This window comes from Abrus precatorius, unplaced genomic scaffold (assembly GCF_003935025.1).
Source record: "Abrus precatorius isolate BTA unplaced genomic scaffold, Abrus_2018 Scaffold2, whole genome shotgun sequence".
In the NCBI taxonomy this organism is placed as follows: domain Eukaryota; kingdom Viridiplantae; phylum Streptophyta; class Magnoliopsida; order Fabales; family Fabaceae; genus Abrus; species Abrus precatorius.
The window spans coordinates 11,474,226-11,498,715 of NW_020874362.1; the positions used below are offsets into that span (position 1 = coordinate 11,474,226).

Genomic DNA, 24,490 nt, shown 5'->3' on the forward strand with positions numbered 1-24,490 from the left:
CTTATTTTGATCCTTAGAATCTTAGCTTTCTAACAAAATTTACGGATCGTGATTTGGACTTCATTTGAATCTGTTACACTTAATTTTATAAACATTGCGCAAATATGAAGTTTTCCAATTTTCTGCAATAAATACATGGTTGTTTATGAATTTTTAAAAATACTAGCTCTTAGCCATTTTGGCTTAAAAGATTGATAAACTCCTCTCTGAGTTCACAATGAACTATGAAATTTTAAATACCAACACTGGAAACTCCAAGAAAAAGAACTTATGGGCTACCTCACTCCCCAAGGTAAGGGGGAGTCCATTAAAATTTAAAAATCTAATTAATACTTTTTCTTTGATAAAATCTATGGTATGAGCAGTATAACACAAACTGAAACAATTTAACTAATAAGACCAAATAATTTTGACTTTTATCTTCAGATATGGTTAACGATGAACTTGAATAATATGTGTATCAATTTCACTTTTGCATATTCGTAAATAGTAAACTTAGTGCATGTGTGGCTAGTATATGTTAACTCTGACTCTGCTTGAAAGTGTTTAATACATGGATATGGTGGTACGTGACGTTGGTGTGTTATGATTTTTACTCCTGCATGTTACCAAATCTGAATCTGATGAATGTAGAAAACAGGTACTGAATTTGGGTATGACAGGTGAATTTGTGTAAGCAGTATAATGTGTGTGTCAATTTTACTGCTATATAAAAGCCAATACAGAAGGAAATAAGTGTAAATAAGGTAATATTTAAACACTAACAACATCTGAGTGAATGAGCGAACATAATCACATGTGGTTGTCCTCGACTGAAATCACAAGATTACACTTCAAGGACGATGTTAAATCTTTAATTTACTAGTAATGTGTGTGCCAGAGTAATTGGCTTCTTGATATCTATTAATTGCAGTAAAAACAAATAAATCTTCTCTCTTAAATATTACATTTTATGCAGAAGTTCAAAATAAGAAGAGGAATAAAATTTCTTTACTTCCTCCCTAAATAATGTTAAACCGTAAATGTAGTTAAAAAAGACCTAAAAATGAATAAATCTCTCTGTCACCTGTTATTTAGTGTAATGAGGTGTGAGTACATAAATTTAGGGTTTAGGGTTTAGGGTTTATGATATTGCTTGAGGTAGATGCGTGATTACCGATTTTAGTTCTGTATTGATGAGAATAAAAAGCATGTACATATGTTAACCTTACCTCCACATGCAAAATATATCTTGATTTTGGATAAGTGTATATATTAATATTCTCCTTGTGTTGGTCTAAACTAAATATTTATGTGAAGACATATACATATAAGTTTTACTTATGCATGTGAGGATTAATATATTAAGTATTGGTCTTCCTTTAATGACTAGTAAACATTGAATAAAATATATATATATATATATATATATATATATATAGCCTATTTAACCGCAGAAAGGAAATATTGTACTCTTTTGATGAGCAACAAACATGTATGTGTTTAATTTTATGAGATGTTAGACTGAAATGAAACAAATTTGCAACCCCTGTAAGTAAAGTATTGAGACTAGATGTTTATGCGACATACTTGAAACATAATCTTGTAGGAGGAAAGAATACAAAATCACTTATTTCCTTTACTTTCCCTAATATAGAACAAGGTTTCAGCACAGGAGATTAATAAAATAAATTGGAGAAAACTTGATAGATCAAGTAATATGTAATACATAGATTCTACTCTACGAAACTAATCCATGGGTAACATAAATAGAAAGGAAGAAATTAGGAAAAATTATAATTGATCCCCAGTGATGACAAATGAAATATATATAGATAGTAAATCAAAATAAAAATAAAAATTAATTATATAAGGAATCTTAGAATCTAAATTTGCGATAAAAATCCCTAGACCCAAGACTAAATAAAACCAGTCCAGGATTCACCATAATTATTAAAAATACCATAGAGAAACCAAGACCTATCGACTTAACAATAGATAAATCAAAATGTATCGTGTGTGCAATATCCTTTCTCTTATTTTGATAAGGATGAATACCTTGGTTTAAATACAAATAATCCAAGTATAAAATTCTACTAAACTTTATGAATTATAGATTGAACTGCATGTGTGTACTTGTGTGGGCATAGTCTTAGACTGAACTGAATGTGTATAAAAATTTGTTACTAAGTTGGATGGATTAACCACCTTTGTTGGTGTAGATGACAGTCTCCCCCAAATCCTTATTTTAATAAGTGTAATATTGTTCAACTATTGAAATTGTTGAAAGTGTGTTGATTAACACGAATGTGCATAAAGATGTGCTTGAATATAGAATCCTCAGAGAGGAGGAGAATGTTGAGTAAACTTGTTAAAGGAAAGACATGATAAAAATTAAATTTTCATGCATCATGACATTATGTAAAAGAAAGAATTGTCGAGGCTACAGTTGGCACCGCTGTAAGGCGCTTGTGTTAGGTTTATGGCAAACCTTAGGGGTGGTAAAGGGGGGATAACCCAATGGCACAGAGTAGCTCATTGTGACCAAGTCACGTCACCAGCAAACCCTTGCCAATCCTGATATGAACACCCGTTACCAGGGTTGTAGCAGGTCCATTCCTGAATGGAATGCCTTTGGCGTGTATTGTCGACAAAGTGATATATGATTTTAATATGCTTGGATGTGAAGTAGGGAATGGAGTCCTCCAACCACCTCTGGCGTTAAACAGTTATGATGATGATATTGTAAGTGATTGGGATCCCTGTGCATTACATCATGTGACTAAACAAGAGAGAAACTCATAAATGACCTGCATCATGCATCATCCTGCATACGTGACTGTTACTCAATGATGAATTGTTGAGATAGAAAGACTGTGAATGTACACCTTGAATTATTATATGGCTTGATTTGTTTTAATTGAGTATATGGACTCACACTCTTGTGTGTTTTGTGCATTTTTCCTTGGTTGTTTGTTTGTTGCATGTATGTGTGTGCAAATGGACTAAGACTTGATCAAAGTATGGATTCTAATATTAGTAAAGGACATATGGTTCTACAATCCAACCTTGCGATAGTGTGTCCTTTTTGTGTGTTGATGGCCTTGGGTCTAACTGGTTGAGTCGTCCTACAAGGGCCATGGTCGAACTCCTCGGAGCAACACACTACCTCTGTTTGGATTTCTTGTGATTACTGCCTCTGTATAAATATAGGGTGAGAACTACTCTTAGGGCTAAACAAAATTATCTATTTTGAGACATACTTTGTGTACCATAAGTGTTAGTCATTGTACCTACATCGAAACAAAGATTATTTCATATTAAGTGATAATAAAAATATGTTATGCACGTTAACTCTCTTATCTATCTCATGTAGTTTATCTACCTAAGCACGCATAGAGATGTTATATATTACCTCATGCATGAAGTTACAAGACACCCAAATGAGCCATTGGAGTTCATGTTTAGGAGCGTTACATATTCTCTTTTTCTTTCTCAGTATTTATCATTCTCATATTCTTTTTATTAATCAGCATGTCATAATACGTGAGTTACTATTTATATAAATTCATGGATCACAATATATATATTATGATACCCTTCAATGTGTCATAATATATATATATATATATATATATATATATATCGTAATCACCCTTCTCAAGTTATTTGACCCATGCATCTCATTCTTTCTCTTTCATACATCATATACTTTCAAAATCAATCAATACTTTAATTATTCATATAAATTTACTCAATTTGGATACATTTCAACTATCAAATCATATCTATACTTATTGTATCATGCCAATCTAACATAGATAGTTATCATACCATGCAATCAGTACAATATGTCAATCTAATACAGAAATTACCACAAATATCATACCATACACAAATATGGTAGGTGATGCAAAAGGGTGGCAATGGTATAAAAATGTCATCAATATACTAACTCTCTCAACCCCTCTTAGTAACAAGCCCCCATGATCACCAATCCACGCAACGAGCATTGATGTGTGAATTAGGTGATACATCCATATGTCCTTCTTTAAGGGCAGGACCCAGATTTTCAACAAGTCTCCACTCATCTGTAAATGGGATTGGTATGAATTTTTTACAAACGTAACTTTTTCTGTGATTCTAACGTTTTTCGGAATATTTATAGCATCTTTTTTTTATAAACCGGTTTTTTCAGATTTACTAAATTTGAATTTATTCAATTTATTTGAAAAAAGTGTTTCCAAACAAATTCTTGCCGATAATATAATAAATGTCTTATATGATTGGTCATATAATCGTGGTTATATAGATGCCACTTTGATTCTCTATTAACCCAAAATTTTGGACTATTACTATGGTTAAAGTAAACAATTTGAAGTCTAGACGCAATGTAGTACTCTTTCTATTTGAACCCCCTTTACCTATAGGAATACATCTTGGATCTGCCGATTATGTTATGGCCAAAGTCCTACTCATGGCCACTTAGTGGAATTAGGAGAAGCCGTAGGTATTATTGCGGGTCAATCTATTGGAGAACCGGGTACTCAACTAACATTAAGAACTTTTCATACCGGTGGAGTATTCACAGGGGGTCCTGCAGAACATGTGCGAGCGCCTTCTAATGGAAAAATTAAATTCAATGAGGATTTGGTTCATCCTACACGTACACGTCATGGGCATCCTGCTTTTCTATGTTCTATAAACTTGTATGTAACTATTGAAAGTGACGATATTATACATAAATCACAACAACCAAAGAAAGAAAAGAAAAGGAAATACAACAAACACAAAGGGTGAGTCCATAACACATAATAACATACAAGTCATTCACATTACAATCCACACTCAAGTTCATAATCCACCACGTCACTAACAATCATTAGAGCCATACATAATGCAATGCATGGGGCCCCAAGTGTTAGGTTTTCTGAGCTCCCTTCCTGTGTGGAAAAAAGTGTAAATATGTTGGCCTATTATATCTTACTAAAATTAGTGAAAAGGGTTTAAATAGGGTATGAAAAAAAGAGAGGCTCTTTACAGCAAAGCATTGAGAAAGAAGAGAGAAAAAAAAATCTATTATTTTCGCACATCATCAAAGTGTTTTTTTTTATATTGCAACTGAGGTTTCATTCATCGTTGGATCGGGCTGATTTTTTTACAGCAGGTTTGTAACACTTGAATCTTTATTTTGTTTGGTTGAATTATTGAGAAAATATCTGGAGAAAGAGAAATAGATATCACAATTTTGTGCTCTATAATTTATTTATTTTTCATCTTGTATCTTCTTGTTTCTTATTTGTGAGCATTGATATTTTGTTTGTTTTAACTGTTTGTAAGCACGATTTTTGCACTTATTAGACACCTTCTTGTACTCTTATTGATCATATTGAATTATTTCTTTGGTTTGATCGAGATGTGATTTTTTACCTTTACCTTAAAGGGTTTTTATGTGTTAATATGTGTACTCTCAAAAACCCTCCATTACTCTTCCTTATGTCTCCCTAGTTGAGTTGTTAATTGTTAATTGTTTCTATATTCTTTGACTTTTGTGAGTCCTTAATCTTTTGAGACACCAAAAGAAAATCTTTTGCCTTTTTTCATACCTCCATTTTACTTTGTAACAGCGTTTGCTTCTTGTCATCTCTCTCCTAGCAACTCGCCTTTTTTGGGCATTTTATGTTTTCCTGTCATTATCTGAAAGTGATGAGTGCACACACCACTCTTGCTATACAAGTGTCACTCTTCCGTTGGTTCATTTGTCAAGGTAGTGTGGGACCTCCAGACTCGTCATGCCATAAAAAGAAACAAATGCAACTCGTAGGTGCATTCCAGTTTAATTGGGACGGGTTCCCAATCCTAGCACGTGAGGATGTGCCCAACAATACACAAGACATTTTCCTCTGGTCATCTAATTTACTTCGAGTGTACCTTTGGAGTACACTATATACCCTTTCTCTTCCTTACATCATTTTCACGCCTCCCCTTCCTTCATCAACGTGCATTATTCCCACTGTGCCAGGCAACGCTCTCAACATTCTTATACCTATCCATACAGTTCTGAAAATATTTTAAATACTCGTTAAAGTATGGGGATTTCTACCGCATTGCCCTTTCTTGGCCTTCATAAATACGAAAATAAAGTCCCTAACAAAATCCATTTTTAAAATGCTGACGGTTTATTGGAATGGACAAACAATAATTAATATGGATCTATATTTTTATGATATATTTAAAAAAATTATAGCGAAATAGAAAAGGAAAGGAAAGAGAAGTTCTATATTTTCAAATTAAAATAGTTACGTAATATTTGTAAAAGGAAAAACACCATTAAACACTAAACTTGTACTAATTTTAGGTATTATTACTTTTTACTTTAAAAAATTATCAAATTAAAAGAAATTTTAATAGAAACAAGAAATCTTTCTCCCCTCTCTCTCCCTTTAAAATCTTACCCCATAGTCAATAAATAGGAACTAAAATTCTCTAATCAACGTAAAGCTGAACTAGACAAGCAGTGCAACGATCTGTGACAACTACGCACGTATTTGAACCGACGTTATATTTCCTTGAACGTGCGACTATTTGTTAGAAGCTACACTGAGTAGCTTATAAAATACTCAAAGCGTATTAAAACGCAAAATCAATCGCATGATAAGTCCAACATCTTCTCCAATAAATGAAAACAAAGGATAATATTTTTGGCAGAAAACATTAATCGTCAAACTTCTTCACAACGGTAAATTTAAGGGACAAATAACCAAAGAAGGTAAAAAAAAACATATATATATATATATATAAACCTCAGGAGGTGTAGCATAGACCAATAGTATAGAAGAATGGAAATTCTCCATCTGTTGTCCTTTTATATCAGCTCCGTAGTCTGTACCGTCAAATTAGTTAAAATCTCCCCTCAATTTGAATGAAGATTTGATAATATTAGCATCGTTTCCAGAGGAACAAAAAAGTTTTGCTAACCAATTCATCTGCAAGAAATAAAACCAAACAGTATCTCCGTCAATTTAAGAACTGTAACAAAGTCATTTAACATGATTTCACAATACTGCAGTTGTATTTCATTTTTCATTACTCTTTATCTCAACACCTAACAAATATGAAATTTAAATTCTCTCTTTTCCCTCAGATGCCAGAGTAGAATGAGGTAATGCTAGGACAAGATTATACAAGAGTTCAGAACATGCACTGAAATAGAGAAAGAGACAGACTTTAACCATTTTCTTTGAAAACCGAGTTTGGATAAACGAATTGATAAAAACTTATAAGAAAGAAACTAAAAGGTAAATGAATTAAATTTTTCTTACAAGTTATAATCAGCTTATGCACTTCATCTATTTTAAAAACTCTCCCATTTAACTTCTCCAAGACCTGGGTTGCTTGATTTTAACTTTTATGGGAAATTTGATTGATTCATTTTAACACATTATTTCTTCTCTTAAAAGTACTCAATAAGAAGATTATCTCAACGGATCCTAGGCTTAACTGTAACAATATAATTATGGACAAACTGAATCTTCACCTTTGCCTAAAGATTACATTATGCTTATGCTTTACTACTCAATCTTCATGCTCATCTTCATCTTCTGAATCTGCATAAAGAAAATATGCAGCAGTTGGCAGCAAGATAAAAAGTTAAGAAATTTCACATTAAGCATGCTATACACAATAAATAAACTTTTGACATACACAAGCCATTACTGCAACTACCTGATTGATTATTCATAAAACAATTAATTTCTAATTCTATGCTAATACATCAAAATGATTGTGTCACAACAAATGTCCAGTCATCATATTATTTAGCCAATTAATAACTTCAGTATCCCCCATTGTGTGATGGAATTAAAAGGAAAAGACTATAAACTAAGCAAAAGTTGCCAACACTTCTAATCCAGATTTCATGTTGTGTAGATAATAACTCAAGCCAGGACTAATTTCTACAATTGCAATATTTTAATTGCTTTTATTTTTCTATTTACATGTAGTGAGTCGACAATAGGGAACAAACTTCTCAGAAGGTTGCTCAGTCAATCAAAAGTTTATACCAAGAAACCATACACAGAACAGATCTTTCAACTTACCAGATCGAACATCTTCACTAACTTTCCCTCTCGCTTTGACTTGTTTAACAAGCATCCGAAATATCAACACCCACCAATAAATATGCATAACAAGCAAGCAGTATAGAAGACTATTGAACACATAATAGTATATTGGACCATCAACTCGGTGCTTTTCCTTATCTAAGGTGAGTAGAACTTCATAGCTGGCAAAAAGAGAAGAGATTAAAACAATTGAATAAAGGAATGCAATGACATATGAACTATGAACAAAGGACCGCTCTCATAGTACTGCTTAAACTAAATTGTTAAAATCTTTTATCAAGATAAAACAAGATTTCTTTTATTGTTCTTATAATAAGATTGCAGCAAGATTTACTTGGAAGATAGAAACTTACCCCCAACTCAGCCAAGACAGCTAAAGATCTCCTCAATGGGAATACTAAATGTTATTGGATGAATTCTATATAAATTATAAAATCAATTAAAGCATTGAAAACTAATAACCCCAAGTAATAACATACAAGAAAAATGGATAATGGATCGTCAGAAACAGCTAAGCATGAAATACTTTTTTTTTTTTTGGGTCGGAAGCATGAAATACATTGATTGACATTTTTTTCAGAATAACTATTGTGAAAATATCTACAAATCTCTAACACAATAACTTTTGGCCACAAAGAAAACCTGCATTATATGAAAAATCCATCTTTAAGATTATGGGAACAACCAAACAGACTAACTGAGAAGGCCAATATAAAAAAATCTTTATGCCATTTATAGTTAAATTTGAAAATGCTAAAGACAAGTAGACAACTATAGCACATATAGGGGGGAAAGAATAAAAACAACAATTCAATGATCCAGAGGTAAATCTAGCGATGCAGACGGATATGACATTTATTTTCAGAATCTCCATGAGTGCCAAAAACTGGCAAAGCCTCAGGAGAATATAAGTAACCATAACAATAAAAATGGCTTATTTTTTCTAAAATAGAACCCAAATCTATTTTCTGTTCTTCCTAATTGTACAGCAATTGATTAATGTCAACTAAGTAATTTTGCATTATAGCATTACATGCATGTGCTGTTGTTCCCAAATGCATAATCTAAACCATTGAAAAGCAGACAAGCACTTAATTTGTGACAAAGGCACCAGCATAGATGGAAAGATAAAAGTGTGAGAGACAAAAACAAAAGAAATAGAAAAGGAAAATTAATGGGATAAAAATACTAAACTAGTACAGCTTCTATTTGGTTAAAAATGTGCAAACTATATTTCCATAAAAGATGACAACTTTTTTAATCTGAAGGGCAATAGGGGGACATCATCCTTTCAGTATTTTTGAGGTACTTCATATTGTTATTCACCAAGATATGAACCCACATAATAGACAGGTGAGGATCAGAAAATTTAACAGCAAGGAAAAATAATGTAAATTGGGAATCAAACTAATACAAACCTTGTACTCCAAAGAATCCAGAATGGGTAGTAAATGAGGCGCAATATGATCCAAGATAAAACAAATAGAATAAAAGCAAAGCTAGCCATTGTTTCAGCACCACTGTATTTGGACATTTTCCCTACCTCCAGAAACACATCACTAGCATCATGAAGTGCTAAAACAACTGATCCAACACGAGCAAACCTGAATGTGTCATAGAAGAGAAAGACATATCAAAGAGAAATATGCTAAAATAAAATAGAATTAGCATGCAAATAGTTCCCCAATTCTATCTCTCTCTCTCTCTCTCTCTCGCTCTCTATCTCTCTCACTCACTCTCTCTAGTGTGTGTATGTAGTTAAAAAGGTTGCCTGAAAAATGTATTTTACCTTTTGTTTTCCATTAAGGCCCAGTAAGTTAATAAGATTAATTAGTCAAATGAAATGCATGAAACAGTTGACAAATTTACATGTTCTGATAAGGAGCTTGATTGAAGTAAATTCAGACAAATTAAACAGTAATAATATCGACAAAAATCATTAAACTTGACAAAAAATCTTGGAGACGAGGACAAACAAAAGTCAATGAAAGCATACCTAAAAATGTAAGACAGAACAATGAGAATTACAGTAGCAACATGATGACTCATGGACACCCCAAAATCAGAGCGCCTTGTTTCCCAAAATATCAAAGCAAAAATGGAGTACGAGTAAAAGCCAGCAGCATACATATAAACTGCCTTCAATTTCAACCTGAAACGTGAAAAGGTTATAAAATCGTCTAAAGGACAAATGAGTACAACAATAATAGGTTATAGATGGTATCTGAATAAGCAAAATAAGAAGAAAGAATCTTACTTAATCTTTTGATCTGGCCAGACCTGGGTTCCTGGTCCCACCCAAAAATTTCTAGTATTCGTAAACCAAGGTTCATCATAAGTAACAGAGAGAGCAAGAATCTCAGCTGAAAGATAATAAACACATTTCCAGGCCGATTCCTTAAATTTGTTAATCTTTTTTCTTCTCTCATCGGTCTGGTAGTCCAGCGTCTCATGCCCCTTTCCGAAAATCAATCGTCGAGCCACTTTCTGTAAAATTAGAAAAAGAAAAGAGAATGACCACAACAATCGATAGGATGAAAATAGTAAAAAACTGCTTTAAGGCGCAAACCTCAAATACGAAGCGATCAAGAAAGAAGCGAACGGAGGGGAAGAAGAGAGCGAAGAAGGGGAGAAGGTAGAAATCGTGATAGGCAGGATAAGATTCATTGTGCCAGACAAAGGAGAAGGAGGTGATCGTCATGGGAATGGAAGGCACAACACAACACAACACTCTCAAACTCAACGAGGATCCAATCGAATCCAACTGAATCGAAAAGCCCCTAATTTTTTGGTCTCCATTCTATTTTGTTCCTATCATTAGCTTAGCCTCTATAGTTTGACCAAATTGCCCTCTCTGCTCCTCCAACTTGACAGAGATTCAGATTCGAGAAAGGGACAGCGGAGAGAACAGTACACTTACCTTCTGCTTCTAACTTCCCTGTCCCTCCCCTAACCATTAATCATACCTCACCTTAGTCACACACATCTTATGTTATGTTGTAAGCTTTTTTTTAATTGAAAATTATCACACATATCTTAATTTAAATTATTGAAAATAAGTGTGATAATTACACCTAAAATTTACATCCAGTGGATCATGCGTTACCCTAACCAATATTAGATGGGTCAATGCCCCTCTCCTCCTTCTTCTCCCTTTTTCCTTTGCCTTCTTGATTTTCATTTTCTTTATTCTCTATCTTTATTACTGTATCGCTGTCGCTGTTAATATCGTACGTTATAATTAGTGTCATATCCTTCCATTGTTTTTGTTGCCGTTGCTCTTGTGCTACCGCTATTTCCTTCAATGTCACTTTTGTGCAACAATCCATCTTTCCAACTTTTTTAATTTTTAAAGAGATTAGTGTTATTAATTTATTATTATTATTAAAATTTTTAATAATGTGATCTAAGTGAATATTTTTATAGTTATTAATTGTGTGTCTGAATTTATTTATTTTGTATTTAAATTTAATTGTTGTAGAAAGGAACAGATTTCTTTTGTAATTATGTTGTTATCTAGATTTATTTATTTTGTATTTAAATGTAATTGTTGTAGAAATGAAATAATAATTTTTGTATATAGAAAAAATATTAATAAGCAATATAAAAATAATCTATTACTAGTTTTGATTGGTAAATTTAATAATATGATGATTAATAGATTTGTAGATTAATAATAATTATATTTCATATTGATTATAAATTATAAATACAAATTCATTATCATGAGGGTTGAGAAGATCAATTTTTTATATAAAATTTATATTTTAAAATTTTTAATAATTGTAAAAAAGAAAACTAATATATATATAATTTTCAAATTTGTCTTTACATTTGATTTAAAATATAAAAATATTAATTTTATGATTCAGTGAATAAATTCCTTTTATGAAGTTTTTTTCATAAAAATCTATGATTGGTATATAATTCTAGAATTTTTACTTTATAATAATTACTTTAAATAAATCATTACTAATTGAAAATTTTTAATTATTTGATAGTTTAAAAATATTTTGACGATCAGAAAAATTTTAATAATATAAAATTATTTGATAGATAAAAAAAAATATATGTATAAAATAACAATTATAAATTGTATATAATTTAGATAAGTCCTTTTTATTTTATAATTATATTAGTTTGTTCGGATGCAATTGATTAATAATAAATCATATAAAATCTTATAAGACTTATAAATAAATTATAAAATTTTGTAGTATTTATTAAAAATATAATTAAAAAAGATATTTTTGCACCAATAAAATAATTATAATGTAAGTTGAAGTATAATATAAAAACTTTAGTATTATTAGTGTTATTAGTTGTATTATTATAGGGAGTTATTTATATAATTAAATTTTATTTAATTATTATTATTTATTAAAAATTCTAAATAATGAAAAAATTATGATTAATAATTGTCATGAGATTATTAAATAATTTATTATATTTTTAATAATTATAAGTATTGTTGTATTTTAATGTTTGGAAATCATATAAATTTTTATTACATATAAGTGTTATTGTAATATATTAATTTAAGTAATTATTAGTATTTTACATAGACACGAACTATTGATATAATTTTTTGACATTACATTAAATATTATTGTTATTTTGATTAATTAATTAATTATAGTTAAATTTTTTTGCTAATAATTTCATCTTTTAAGTAAAGAGGAGTCATTAATCTTGAACCAAAGGATACTTCACGGTTGGCTATTGCATTGCGCTTTTAGAGCATTTATGTATTTGATCACATTTGAAATGGTTGAGCTCACCATATTTTGAAGATTAAGAAGAGTCTGTTTATTTAAGATAGTTTAGAAGGTGAACCGATTGAGATACTTCCCCATTTAGAGCTTGTTAGATTTGTTAGAATTGCATAGTTGTCTTAATTCTCACTAGACCTCTTGTTGATCACTGCACTAGTGAAGAGATGGAAGACAAAGACTACACATTTAACCCCCCTCTTAAAGAATGTACAATCACTTTACAAGACCTTTCCATTCTTTTGGGGTTATAGATTGATGGAAGAGTAGTAATAGCCGCTACTAGAGGTGACTAGGCACAAAAATATTGAGGATAGTCTTGGGATTTAGCATGATGCTCTTGTAGGTAGCTTCTTAAAGATGAGTTGGTTAGAACAACATTTTGTCCAAATCATGATACATGATCACAGTCCTATCTAGATAACTCGTTTTGCCAAAGCTTGCATATTATGGTTTATATGAGGGTTTATGTTGAGCCACCACTTCAGCGGTAAGGTTTCAATGAGGTACTTACTTCTACTTTAGGATTTTGTTGTTACCAATCAATATAGTTGAATGTCAGTAGTTTTGAAAGTTTTGTATCGAGAACTCTACATAGCCACCAACATTGGTCAGACTTGTATGGGAGGTCTTGCTACATTAGTTGTCATGTGGGCATGGAATAGGTTCTCCTGGTAGTCACATACACACATAAGGCCATCTTTTGTATATTGCAAGGTATTACATGCATTTGACTTTGTGATGAGGACATGACCATAAGTAAGGGCAAGGATCCACTTGAAGGACTTGGAGGACCTATGACAAGGGCTAGAGCCAGGAAAGCAAAGGAAGCTCTTCAACAAGTGTTGTCCATATTAATTGAATACAAGCCCAAGTTTTAAGGAGAAAAGACCAAGGTTGTGAATTGCATCATGACCCAAATGGAGGAGGACTAATGTGCCACTTTGCTTCAGTTTTTAAGTATTTAGTTTGTTTTAAATAATGACTCAATCCTTTGTAAAGTTGGCTGACCAAATTATGTTTTGGGTTAATCAACTAATGGGCTTTAGTTTGATTTTATTTCAAGTTGTAATAAGGGCCCAATTGGCAACTTAGGCATCAGCCTTTAGGAGATCAAGAAGGCACATATCTGGTGGCTTTTGGGTGACTTTTGGTTGCCACAATTTCAGTTACAATCAGCCATTAAGTAGTCTTCATTTCCCTAGGTTAGTGGATCATTATTAGTTTAAGTGGAATGTCTTTTCCTTTACTGAATCTTTGTAATTCTAATGGTAAAGCTTCTATATAAATTGAACCATTTTTATCAATAAAGCAAGTTGAGTTTTATTTAGATATATCAGAGTTTATCTCTTTTATATTAGTGAGAGTGATTCTCCTAAGTTCTTGAGTGATTTAAGAACACCTTAGCTGTATCAAAGGACTTTCACACCCCTTTGTGTGTTGCCTTCCTTCCAAAGAGTGATTCTTTCATTCCACCATTCATATTCACCACCAAAATTCTAGAAAACTCAGTTTTGCCTAGAATTATCTTGTAGTCATAACTCTCATTCTACTCACCCAAATTGAGTGATTCTTGAGCCTAAATTGAAGTTCAGAACAAGAACTTTCACTTCATTTTGGAATCACCTCAATTGGATTTCTATAACTTGAGATATTGTTGTTTCTAAAATTCTATCCAGCCACCACCAAACCAGCATTTTTGCTTCCTTTTTCATTCATTTTAACACCAAGAACCAACATCTAATTTGCCCAAAAATTCATCACTAAATTTTCTAATTTTCCTATAAGGTTCTAACCCTAAAGATCCTAAGTCAACCCTTGTGCAAATGGGATTCATATCACTTTGCATTGGTTAGTTAATATACTATGATTTACCATTTCTTTTCTCATATATAATAGTTATTTTGTAACATTTTTTGTAGGTGGTTATCAAATCAGGGTTATAAGAAGGGAAAGAAGGACTTTTATTATTATAGATATAATTTTGATCACTTAAGTTGTAAGGAAGTATTATTTTAATTTTTAGTATGTATAATGTTATTATTATTATAATTTATGTTTGTTATTCATTTTAATACTGATAAGGGTTAATATTTTTGATAAAATGTAGATTGAATGGCAACTATATACAATTCAATTGATCAATTTGTTACTTGCAATATGTCGTGAAAATATAAATTTGTGGAGGGTTATCCAGTCACTTATATGTTTCTAAGTGTGTGAGTGGCACTAACCTGATCGAGTCATGTGCCAGTTTGATATAGTTCAACATACACCTTGTGTTTCATATTAGCTAAATGCACTACATGACTTGACACTTTGAGGAAAGACATTAGAGAATTAGTAGGACAAGCTTAAGGATGTATTGTAGATCTAAGAGAGTAGGAGAGACTTTGTAACACTCTCAATTTTATTGCCTTTGTTTTTATAAAAGAGGAATTTAGTGCAGAGTTTCTCGCTCAAGCGAGACATAGTTTTCTAAAAGAAGGTGTTTTTTAGCACTCTCGCTTAAGTGAGACAAACTTTACTTAAGCGAGATAGGATAAAGTTGCCCCAACTGTCCTCTTGCTCAAACGAGAAGTGTAACGCCTCGAATTTTGTAATATTGTTTGACTATTGATATAAATGTATAGGTTGTTATTTGAATGTGTATTTGATGTACATGATGATGTGGATATATGTGTATACGTGTGATATATGTGGATACTAATTATGCATTAAGATTGGATGTGCAGAAACCAGAATGCAGTTTCTTCTGAGATTTTCACTGAAGCGAGAGATGGCTCGCTGTAGCAAGAGTGTTGCGACTCAGGGGTATTTGAGGGGTCTAAGATTTGAAAAATTCATTTCTCATTCCTTTCTTCGAAATCCCTTCGATTCTCTCGACTCAAAACCCTATTTCACTGATTAAATTGCCTCCAAAGTCGTTCGTGGGTTAGATTGAAGACTGGAATCGTGTTTGGAACGCTTGGAGGTGAGTTTTATGGGTTAGGGTTTCGATTTTTGTCCCTCTTCCTTGTTTTCTCAGTTTCTTATGGAGATTTTCCATGTGTTTAGGACAAAATTCGTGTGGGGAGCCTTTTCTTTGTTAATTTCATGCTGGGTCTTCAATTCGAGGTAAGGAGGACTCTACTTTATCTCATTTTGCTTAGAAATCCATTTATTTGTTATATGTTGTAATGTAGTTGAGATAGGACGTAGGAACATGTGTATTTTAATGGATTTTCATGCTGGATATGACGTATTAAACATCGATTGATATTACATGTGAGGAAATGACTTGATTGTGATTGGGTGGTAATAGGAACCTTGTGTAGAATGTAAAAATAATTGACATTGTGTATGATGCATGATGAATTGACTTGATTGTGGTGAAATTAGGATAGAAATTGTGTGGTTGGATATAATGTGGTTGAACACAGGTTGACATGCCCTTGATTGAGAATGAGAGTGAATATGTATATTAACATGCCATCGATTGATGCCGAATAATTTGAATGGTTGGAAATATGTGTGAATAACATGTTAGATGTGATTGTGATGATGTTTGAAAATGTTAAAAAAACTATGAATGGTCCAGTGATACACTAGAGGTATGGAAGATGTGGGAGGTAGAAATACCTTAGGGAAGAAATAGTGGTAGTGACACCAACAGTGAGTGTGAGTGCACTACAGGCCACACACTCTTCTCCTGACTCAGCCTCTGACTAACACTTTTGTTTGGGGGATTCAGTATCGCACGCGTTGTATCCGTGGAGCCAGAGCTATCCGGCGACCATCCATGGTATGAACTGAGTAAGTTCTTGAAGTTGAGGGCATCAGGAATCTGTGATCACAGTGAGCGTAGCTAACGTGTAGTGAGCGCACATGTTGGATGAAATGATTGAAGGTGCAGTGAATTGATGTGCAATTATATGTGAGTATTATTGAAAGTAATGAATTGATACTTGTTTAAATGTAATTTTATCATATGAGTAATTATCGTGGAATGTGGAAAGTGAGGTGAGTCTGTGCTTGTGTATGATAGTGTAGAGTACTCATTCTTACATTTATTTTTCAAGTAACCAAGACGATCAGTACCAGGTTTAGTGAAGGGATGGATGAAACTGTTATAGGACTTACAAAGTTATTTTTGAAAACTATGATGTATTTGAATTAGTCATGTAGCAATTACTTGATTCAAATTGTAATCCATCTTTATTTTGAAATACTTTGATGAAACCATGCGTTGGGAATTGTTAAATAAAAATTTTATTTATTCTCACTTATTGCAAAATTTATTTATTTTAGAAATTAAATTAAGGTGTTACAAGAAAGGTTCTTGCTCAGGCAAGAAGCAGCTTGCCCAGGCGAGGAGTCATAAGAAAAGAGGGAACTCTCTGGATAAAACTATTGTGTAGTTTTCTCGCCCAGGCGAGAATCGAGCACGCTTAAGCAAGAATGCGTTTGCTCAAGCATTATTTAAGGGACTTTAATTCAAGAATTTTCATTTGATAACCCAACAACTTTCCCTCTCATTTCTCTCTATTCTATCACCTTCTTTTCTTAGAGAAAACTCCCATGAACCCTGAATCTCTTCTAGATCTGAGCTTGAATGTTTATTTCATTCAGATCGAAGTAAGTTTCTTAAAGCTTGGTTCTCTAACTCCATTCCTGTTTCTTAGTTTTCTCTTAAGCTAAAGTTTTATGCTTCGCAATACTCAAGGAAACCTTGATCTTTAAGACGATATCCTCCATAGGGAACGTTGTACCTCTCTCTTGGATCTCTAGAAAAACTTGAACTAAGAAACATATTTCCAGGTAAAAGGAGTTAAGCACAAACCCTAAGTCTTATCTATGTATTTTGATTCAAAAAAATATGTACTAACTTATTCTAAATATCTAAATTGTAAGGCTTTTTCGAAAAATCATGATGTACAAAATAGATTTTTGTTAAGAAAACTCCATTTTAAACTCTAATTCCAGTATTCTAGTTTTGGCTAATAAAACCCTAATGATTCATGAGGTTTTAGTACTAAGAATGGAATATGGGGCATGAAGAACCGATGATTTATTTCAAAATTATATAGATAGAATTTTATAATAAAAATTATGAATAATTAAGTTTTTGAGAAATTTTTAAGGTTTTACTATTATTTATGTATGTGTAAGTAATATTTGTCAGGCTCGTAGAAGAAGAAGAATAAGTCTTAGATGTGGCTAAGAGTGATAAGATGTGGTAGGTTTATGTTAGAAGAAAGAAGAATTAGTTATATCAGTTAGTTAGTAATCACATGTGCAAGTATAAGGCTTTGTTGTATAAATACCTAAGTGAGTTGCTTGTAAGAGTTAGTTTTTTATTCTTGAAGTTCTTTCTCTTCATTTCTATAAACTTCTATTTTCTCTTCCTAATTCTCTCAGTTCTTAACAATTGATCTGACCTGTCGAATCCATTTTCCCCAATGAGTACGAGAATGAATGAGAGGGTTGATTTGTTGGATATGCTTGCCGATGAGTTAAGCAGTGCAAGTCAAATTCATGGCAAATGTCAAGAAGCTTTCGTGAAACAAATGGAAGAATTACAATCGATGCAGAACTCTTTACGCATTACGTCGAAAGCTTTACTTTGTGAAGTTCATAAATTGACCAACATTAGGGTTGAGGATCTCAATGAAAGTGGAGGATCATTGCACAGGGAAGATAATAATGTCCTTCATGATATCGCTGCCGTTGACACAGAGTTTTGATCGTCCGTCAAAAAGGTTGAGTTGTCGGCTTTTGATGGTATTGATCTCATCGGTTGGATATGTAAGGCAGAGACATACTTCAAGGTTCAGAATACGTCAAAGGTCAACAAGATTCATTTGGCTAAGATTTGTATGCAAGATCACATGACTTACTAGTTCAATCTTTGGCGTGAGGAAATTGAGACGCCAAATTGAAAGACTTTGAAACAAGCCCTAATTGTTCATTTTAAGGGCGATCGTTTAAGTAATCCTTTCAAGAAGTTGAAATTGTTAAAGCAGTTAGGTATGGTGGATGAATTCATACACAGATTTGAGATTTTGGCTTAGCAAATTCCCAAATTGCCTCATGTCAGGCTAGAGATTTATTATTGAGTAATATATAATATTTTATACTTGTTCAATGTTAATTGAAGGATTATTTGGTATTGGAATAGATTTAGATGGAGTTTGAAATTATTAACAAAAAAAAAAAAGTGAACAGTACCGTATGAACAGTGTCGAATGAACAGTAAAACCGCCTATGAACAGTGCAAACCGCGTACAAACCGTGTATGAACAGTGAAAACCGCGTATGTACAGTGACTGCTAACGTCATCAGTGACATCATCATGACGTCATGGCTGATGTCACATACGCGTACAGTGCGTGTACAGTACTCGTGTACAGTATTTCCCGGCATGAATAGTGCTTTGAACAGTGTTTCCGGCATGAACAGTAAGGCGGTGAACAGTAAATTCCGGTGGTGAACAGTAAATTTCGAAAATTTTCTATAAAAAGGGGGCTTCACACGAAATTTTCATTTCTTCACCCCTATCCAAGGTTCTCAAAGGTTCTAAGGCCAAAAACTACCATTTCTCTCATACTAAACCTTCCTAAACTTAGATTTCTCGCCAGATCTGAGATCCTACGTCTATTCTGAAGGATTTGAAGTAAGTTTCTTTAAGCTTGAAGCTAGATTTACCGTTCGTTTCTCTTCTTCTTCTCTTTTTCATAGAAGTTCATGGTATTCTTAGGAGAAACTCCGTTCTAAAGCCAAATCTTCGGTGAATCTTGCTATAAAACAAGTAATATTCAGTAGATCTAGTGTGAATCGTCGTTCTGAGGTAAGGGGAGTTTACTTTAACCTGTGAACTACGTTTTGAATGGTTTAATATGCTATTTTAAGATGTTTTGATATGATTTTGTTAGATCTATTGAATAAAAGCTATTTTCTAAGCTGTAACTGCTGTTAATTGATTTAAAATGCTGAGATTTTGGCTGATCTATCTTAAACTTGCCTTAGCTGAGCTGTTAAAATAATTTTGGCGGTGTGCATCATGCTGAGATATATGTTTTGCATCATTATAGAGCCGAGTTACATGTTTAGGTGGGTAGACGTGTAACGGTAAGTTCATGCTGAGCTGCTGTGCTGTGCTGTCTGGATCCAGATACCGGAATGGGTCGCTCCCGGACCGGCTCAGTTCCTTCTGGATTACTTAGGCTGTGAAACCAGTTAGAAACCGTTTTCATGCTGTGCATTAGATGGGCCGGAAATGCATGGGGCTATTGCTGTGAGAAATATTTTACTTTATATATATGATTTTATTTTATTTTTGTAAGCTCACCCTTGCATTTCTTTCTATGTCGTTGTGTGCGTGTGTACTGCGATGATCGTACGGTGGTACGTGAGCAGATGTAGCAGGTGTTGCATCTACTTCACAGGCTGAGGGGCCAGTGAAGAAATGATTGAAGTTGGGGTCGAGTAATATTGCATCAAAGTCCTTTTTCCTATATTTTGAGACCTCATGTAGAGGGAGCTACGTAGTATAATTTTGGGTGTTTTTGAATATTATGAACTAAATGTAATATTATGTTGTTCTGTTGGATATTTGTTGTAAGAAACTCTGTTTTATTTTGAATGAGAAGAGAATTTCATAATTATATTTTCTATACTTTATTTCAAATAAGTTTGTGATGTAGAAACAATGTTCTCGGTTCCTTATAAAAGGGGTCGTGACACCTCAGTAGAAATATTTGGGATACTTCATGGGTGGCTTGAAAGAGGATATTCAGATTCGCATTCGTACGTTGGATCCACTATCACGTGAACATGCGATGCGTCTAGTTCGGGGTTTGGAAGCGGAGATACGTGTGGTTGACGACGCTTCACGTGGCAAAAGTTTGCTGATCAGTGGCTATGGTGGTTCAGGGGTTCATGGGAGTTTCTATTCCCCTAGTTCTTCATCAGTTGCGCATACAGTTACAGGATCAATTGTAGGCACCAAATCTTCTTTTGTGGGCCTTTATTCTAGCGCCGCGCCCAATGGTAAGTTATTCTTTGGGTTTAGACATTTTGGGTAAGTCTAAACTTTAGATAAAGCTTAGTGATAGCCATGTGGTTGTCACAAGAGGTTATTGTTCTCAGATTCCTTTACATGTGATTGGGACGTTCATGCACACAAATGCACATGTGTTGGATCTAGGGGACATGATGTCATTTTAGGGTTATGTGGCTTAAGACATTAATGACTATGAAATTTCTTTAGGGACTTCAGCAAGTGAAGCTCAAGGGAGTTGGGCCATCGCATAAAGGGAAGCTAATCTCACCATCCTAGGAACCTTTTTATAGTGCCCATAATTGAAAGTTTAAGGTGGTATTTGCTTGCTACTTTGGGTTATATTCAAGAAAAGAAGTTGTCAACTTCCTAATTGCAGGAGTTGAATGAAATTTTAGAGCAGTATGGTGGGGGGTTTCATGGACTACAAGGGTTGCTATTGACTTGAAAGAGAGCTACAAGGGTTGCTATTTACTTGAAAGAGGGTTCAGAACTATTTAGCATCAGACCCTACAAGTACTTGCATCATTATAAGAATGAGATTGAAAGACAAGTTCAAGAGTTGCTGCAACAGGGGATAATCTATCATAGCTCCTGTTCGTGGGTTATACATGTTTTTAAGCCATTTACCTTAAATTATAAGAAAATTAAACTAATTTATATGTTTTTATTTTTTATAAAAATCTTTGCAAAGAATTTCAAATTTAAAGATGTCAAAATAACAGGGTAAAAAAATTTGAAAGCAAAGTGATTGGGCATGAAAACACTGTATAGTGCATGTATAAATATCATTGTCCAATGTTTTGATACTCAGAGATGGAAAATTGATGTTTTCTGTCTCCCACACTTGAAAATGCCAAATATTTATGTTTTAATACTTAATATGACTTTAAGAATTTATAAATAGATATCATCGGACAAATTTTAGAGAAAGTTTATTTTTAATTAGTTAATTTTAGAAAACATCTTTTTTTAATTTTTTCTCATTTCTTTTTTGCTCTCCTAAGATTTATAAGGACTTATTGTAATTTTTATTGTTTCACTTTGTAATTATGTGAATATGCATAACTGATCATCATTAATTAGGAAATGTTAAACTTTTGTTCCAGTCAATTATATTTTCATGTATCAACTAGAATCACAAAAATTTCATTCAATATAAAGGGTTAAGGGTTCTCTTTGACTTAAAAATTAATTAGCAAAAATACTTCTCCAATTTATGAATTATATTCTTCTTCCTTACTTGATTTTGTGTTTGTCTTTGTCTTTTTGGGTAAGGTTGTAAGGGTGTGTTGATCTCCTCTTTTCTTGGTCTAGTTTGAGTCTCTTTACTATCCTTCCAAGTCATCTTTGAGTATGCCCAAAAAAGTCCTCAAATGTTGAAGTTCTTATGCCGAATTTGGTGTCAGGGTTATTTGGTGCTTTTGGAGTTTTTCTACTTTATTGGCTTGGAAAGTGATGTCACGACCCTCTTTTTATAAGGAATCGAGAACATTATTTCTACATCACTTTCTTATTTGAGATAAATAAATAACAAAGAATATAAATATAAAATTCATTTTTCATTCAAAATAAACAAAATTCCTTACAGCAAATATCCAACAAAACAACATAACATTACATTTAATTTATAGTACTAGAATACACAAAAATTTTACTACATAACTTCCTCTATATAAGATCTCAAAATATAAGGAAAATGACTTTAATGCAAAATCACTTGACTCCAGCCATCTAACACTTCTCCATTAGCCCATCAGCTTGTGAAGTAGATGCAATACCTTCTATATTTGCTCACTTACTACCGTACGATTATCACAGTATACACACGCACAACACTATAGACAGAAATGCAAGGGTGAACTTACAAAAGAAAAATCATATATATAAAGCAAAATATTACTCACAACAGTTCCATGCATTTTCAGCCCATCTAATCCACAACATGAAAATGATTCCAACTGATTTTACAGCCTAAATAATCTAGAAGGAACCGAGTCGATCTGGGAGCGTCCCATTCTAGTATCTGGATCCAGACAGCACAGCATAACTTAGCATACTCTATCGTTACACGTCTACCCACCTAAATGTGTAACTTGACTTTATAATGATGCAAGTCATATATCTTAGCATGATATAGCATAGTCAAAATCATATTCTCAACAGCTCAGTTAAAATAATTCATAATATTTCAGTCAAATCTCATCTTTTAAATCAATTAACAGCAGTTACAACATAGAAAATAGCTTTTATCCAAGAGATATGACAAAATTATCTCAAAACTTTTTTGTAATAACATATCAAATCGTTTCAAACATCGTTTAATAGTTAAAGTAAGCTCCCTTTACCTTAGAACAACAATTCACACTAGATCTACCGAATATTACTTGTTTTAAAGTAAGATCCACTGAAGATTTAGCTTTACAACGAAGTTTCTCCTAAGATATCATCAACTATCTATAAAAAATAAAAGAAGAAGAGAAATAAAAGGTAAATCTAACTTCAAACTTATAGAAACTTAAACTTACTTCAAATCCTTCAGTATAGACATAGAATCTCATATCTGGCGAGAAATCTAAGTTTAGGAAGGTTTATTATGAGAGAAAATGGTAATATGTGGCCTTGGGTCTCTCTAGAACCTTTGAGAAGTGTGAAGAAGTGAAAATTTCGTGCAAAACCCCCTATTTATAGGCAAAATCTTGAAAAAATTTTTTTGACACTGTTAAAAATAAATCAATAACTTAATTATGAATTGCATTTGATAAAAATTTATTGAAAATTTTAAAATACTTAAAGTCATATGTAATTATGATCACACATATTATCAAAATAGATATTAAAAACAAAAATAGTAAAATAAATATAAATTATATTTAATAAAAATTTATTGAAATGAATTAAATGTTTCACATATCTTAGAAATTTAAATTATAATTGATTCATAATTATTATATTTGAATTTATTCAAAAAAATTTATTAAAATTAATTATATATAAAAATTTTACATCGATAGTTATACAATGTGAAACATTTAATTCATTTCAATAAATTTTTATTAAATGCAATTTATATTTATTTTATTATGATCACACATATTATCAAAATAGATGTTGGTGTAAATTAAAAACAAAAATAATAAAGTAAATATAAATTGTATTTAATAAAAATTTATTGAAATAAATTAAATGTTTCACCTATCTTAGAAATTTAAATTATAATTAATTTATAATTATTATATTTGATTTTATTCAAAAAGATTTATTAAAATTAATTATATATAAAAATTTTACATCGATAGTTATACAATGTCAAGAATGGAAATAACAAATTCATAATAAATTGCATTTAATAAAAAATTGTTAAGTTTGATTATATAAAAAAGTGAAAAGGCTCACCATAAAATTTGAAAATAAAAAAATTACTTAAAATTATACAAAAATAACCTCAGAGAAATTTAACAAATCTTGAAAATAAAATCATATAAATTATTTTAGATCTTATTCAAATTTGAATGATATTGACTTAAATAATTTTATTAATTATTTAAATATATTTAGCATTTAAATATGTGTAT

The 24,490-nt window shown here is 32.1% G+C and overlaps 1 protein-coding gene across 2 annotated transcripts; it reads right to left on the reverse strand.

The window, feature by feature from the left end:
- Nucleotides 1-6,636: 6,636 nt before the first annotated feature.
- On the reverse strand, nt 6,637-11,066 carry LOC113858118 (ASC1-like protein). Of its 2 annotated transcripts, none has more exons than XM_027490596.1 (7): nt 10,672-11,066; nt 10,360-10,589; nt 10,099-10,254; nt 9,521-9,706; nt 8,079-8,263; nt 7,517-7,586; nt 6,637-6,965 (listed from the first exon to the last, which is right to left on the reverse strand). In XM_027490596.1, the coding sequence occupies exons 1-6, from the start codon at nt 10,801-10,803 to the stop codon at nt 7,555-7,557; spliced, it is 921 nt and encodes a 306-aa protein (XP_027346397.1). In that variant the 5' UTR covers nt 10,804-11,066; the 3' UTR covers nt 6,637-6,965; nt 7,517-7,554. The 2 variants fall into 2 exon arrangements, with proteins under 2 accessions (XP_027346397.1, XP_027346398.1); XM_027490597.1 differs by having other exon boundaries at nt 6,808-6,862; nt 10,672-11,042.
- Nucleotides 11,067-24,490: the final 13,424 nt, after the last annotated feature.

What these genes read in the sequence shown, in the direction of transcription:
- LOC113858118 (XM_027490596.1), bottom strand. Translation starts at nt 10,803, where the DNA reads ATGACGATCACCTCCTTCTCCTTTGTCTGGCACAATGAATCTTATCCT. An exon ending in TGGATTCTTTGGAGTACAAG is followed by an intron (nt 8,264 to 9,520) that starts GTTTGTATTAGT and finishes TCTTTTTGCCAG; the next exon opens with CTATGAAGTTCTACTCACCT. An exon ending in TAGTGAAGATGTTCGATCTG is followed by an intron (nt 7,587 to 8,078) that starts GTAAGTTGAAAG and finishes TTCTTTATGCAG; the next exon opens with ATTCAGAAGATGAAGATGAG.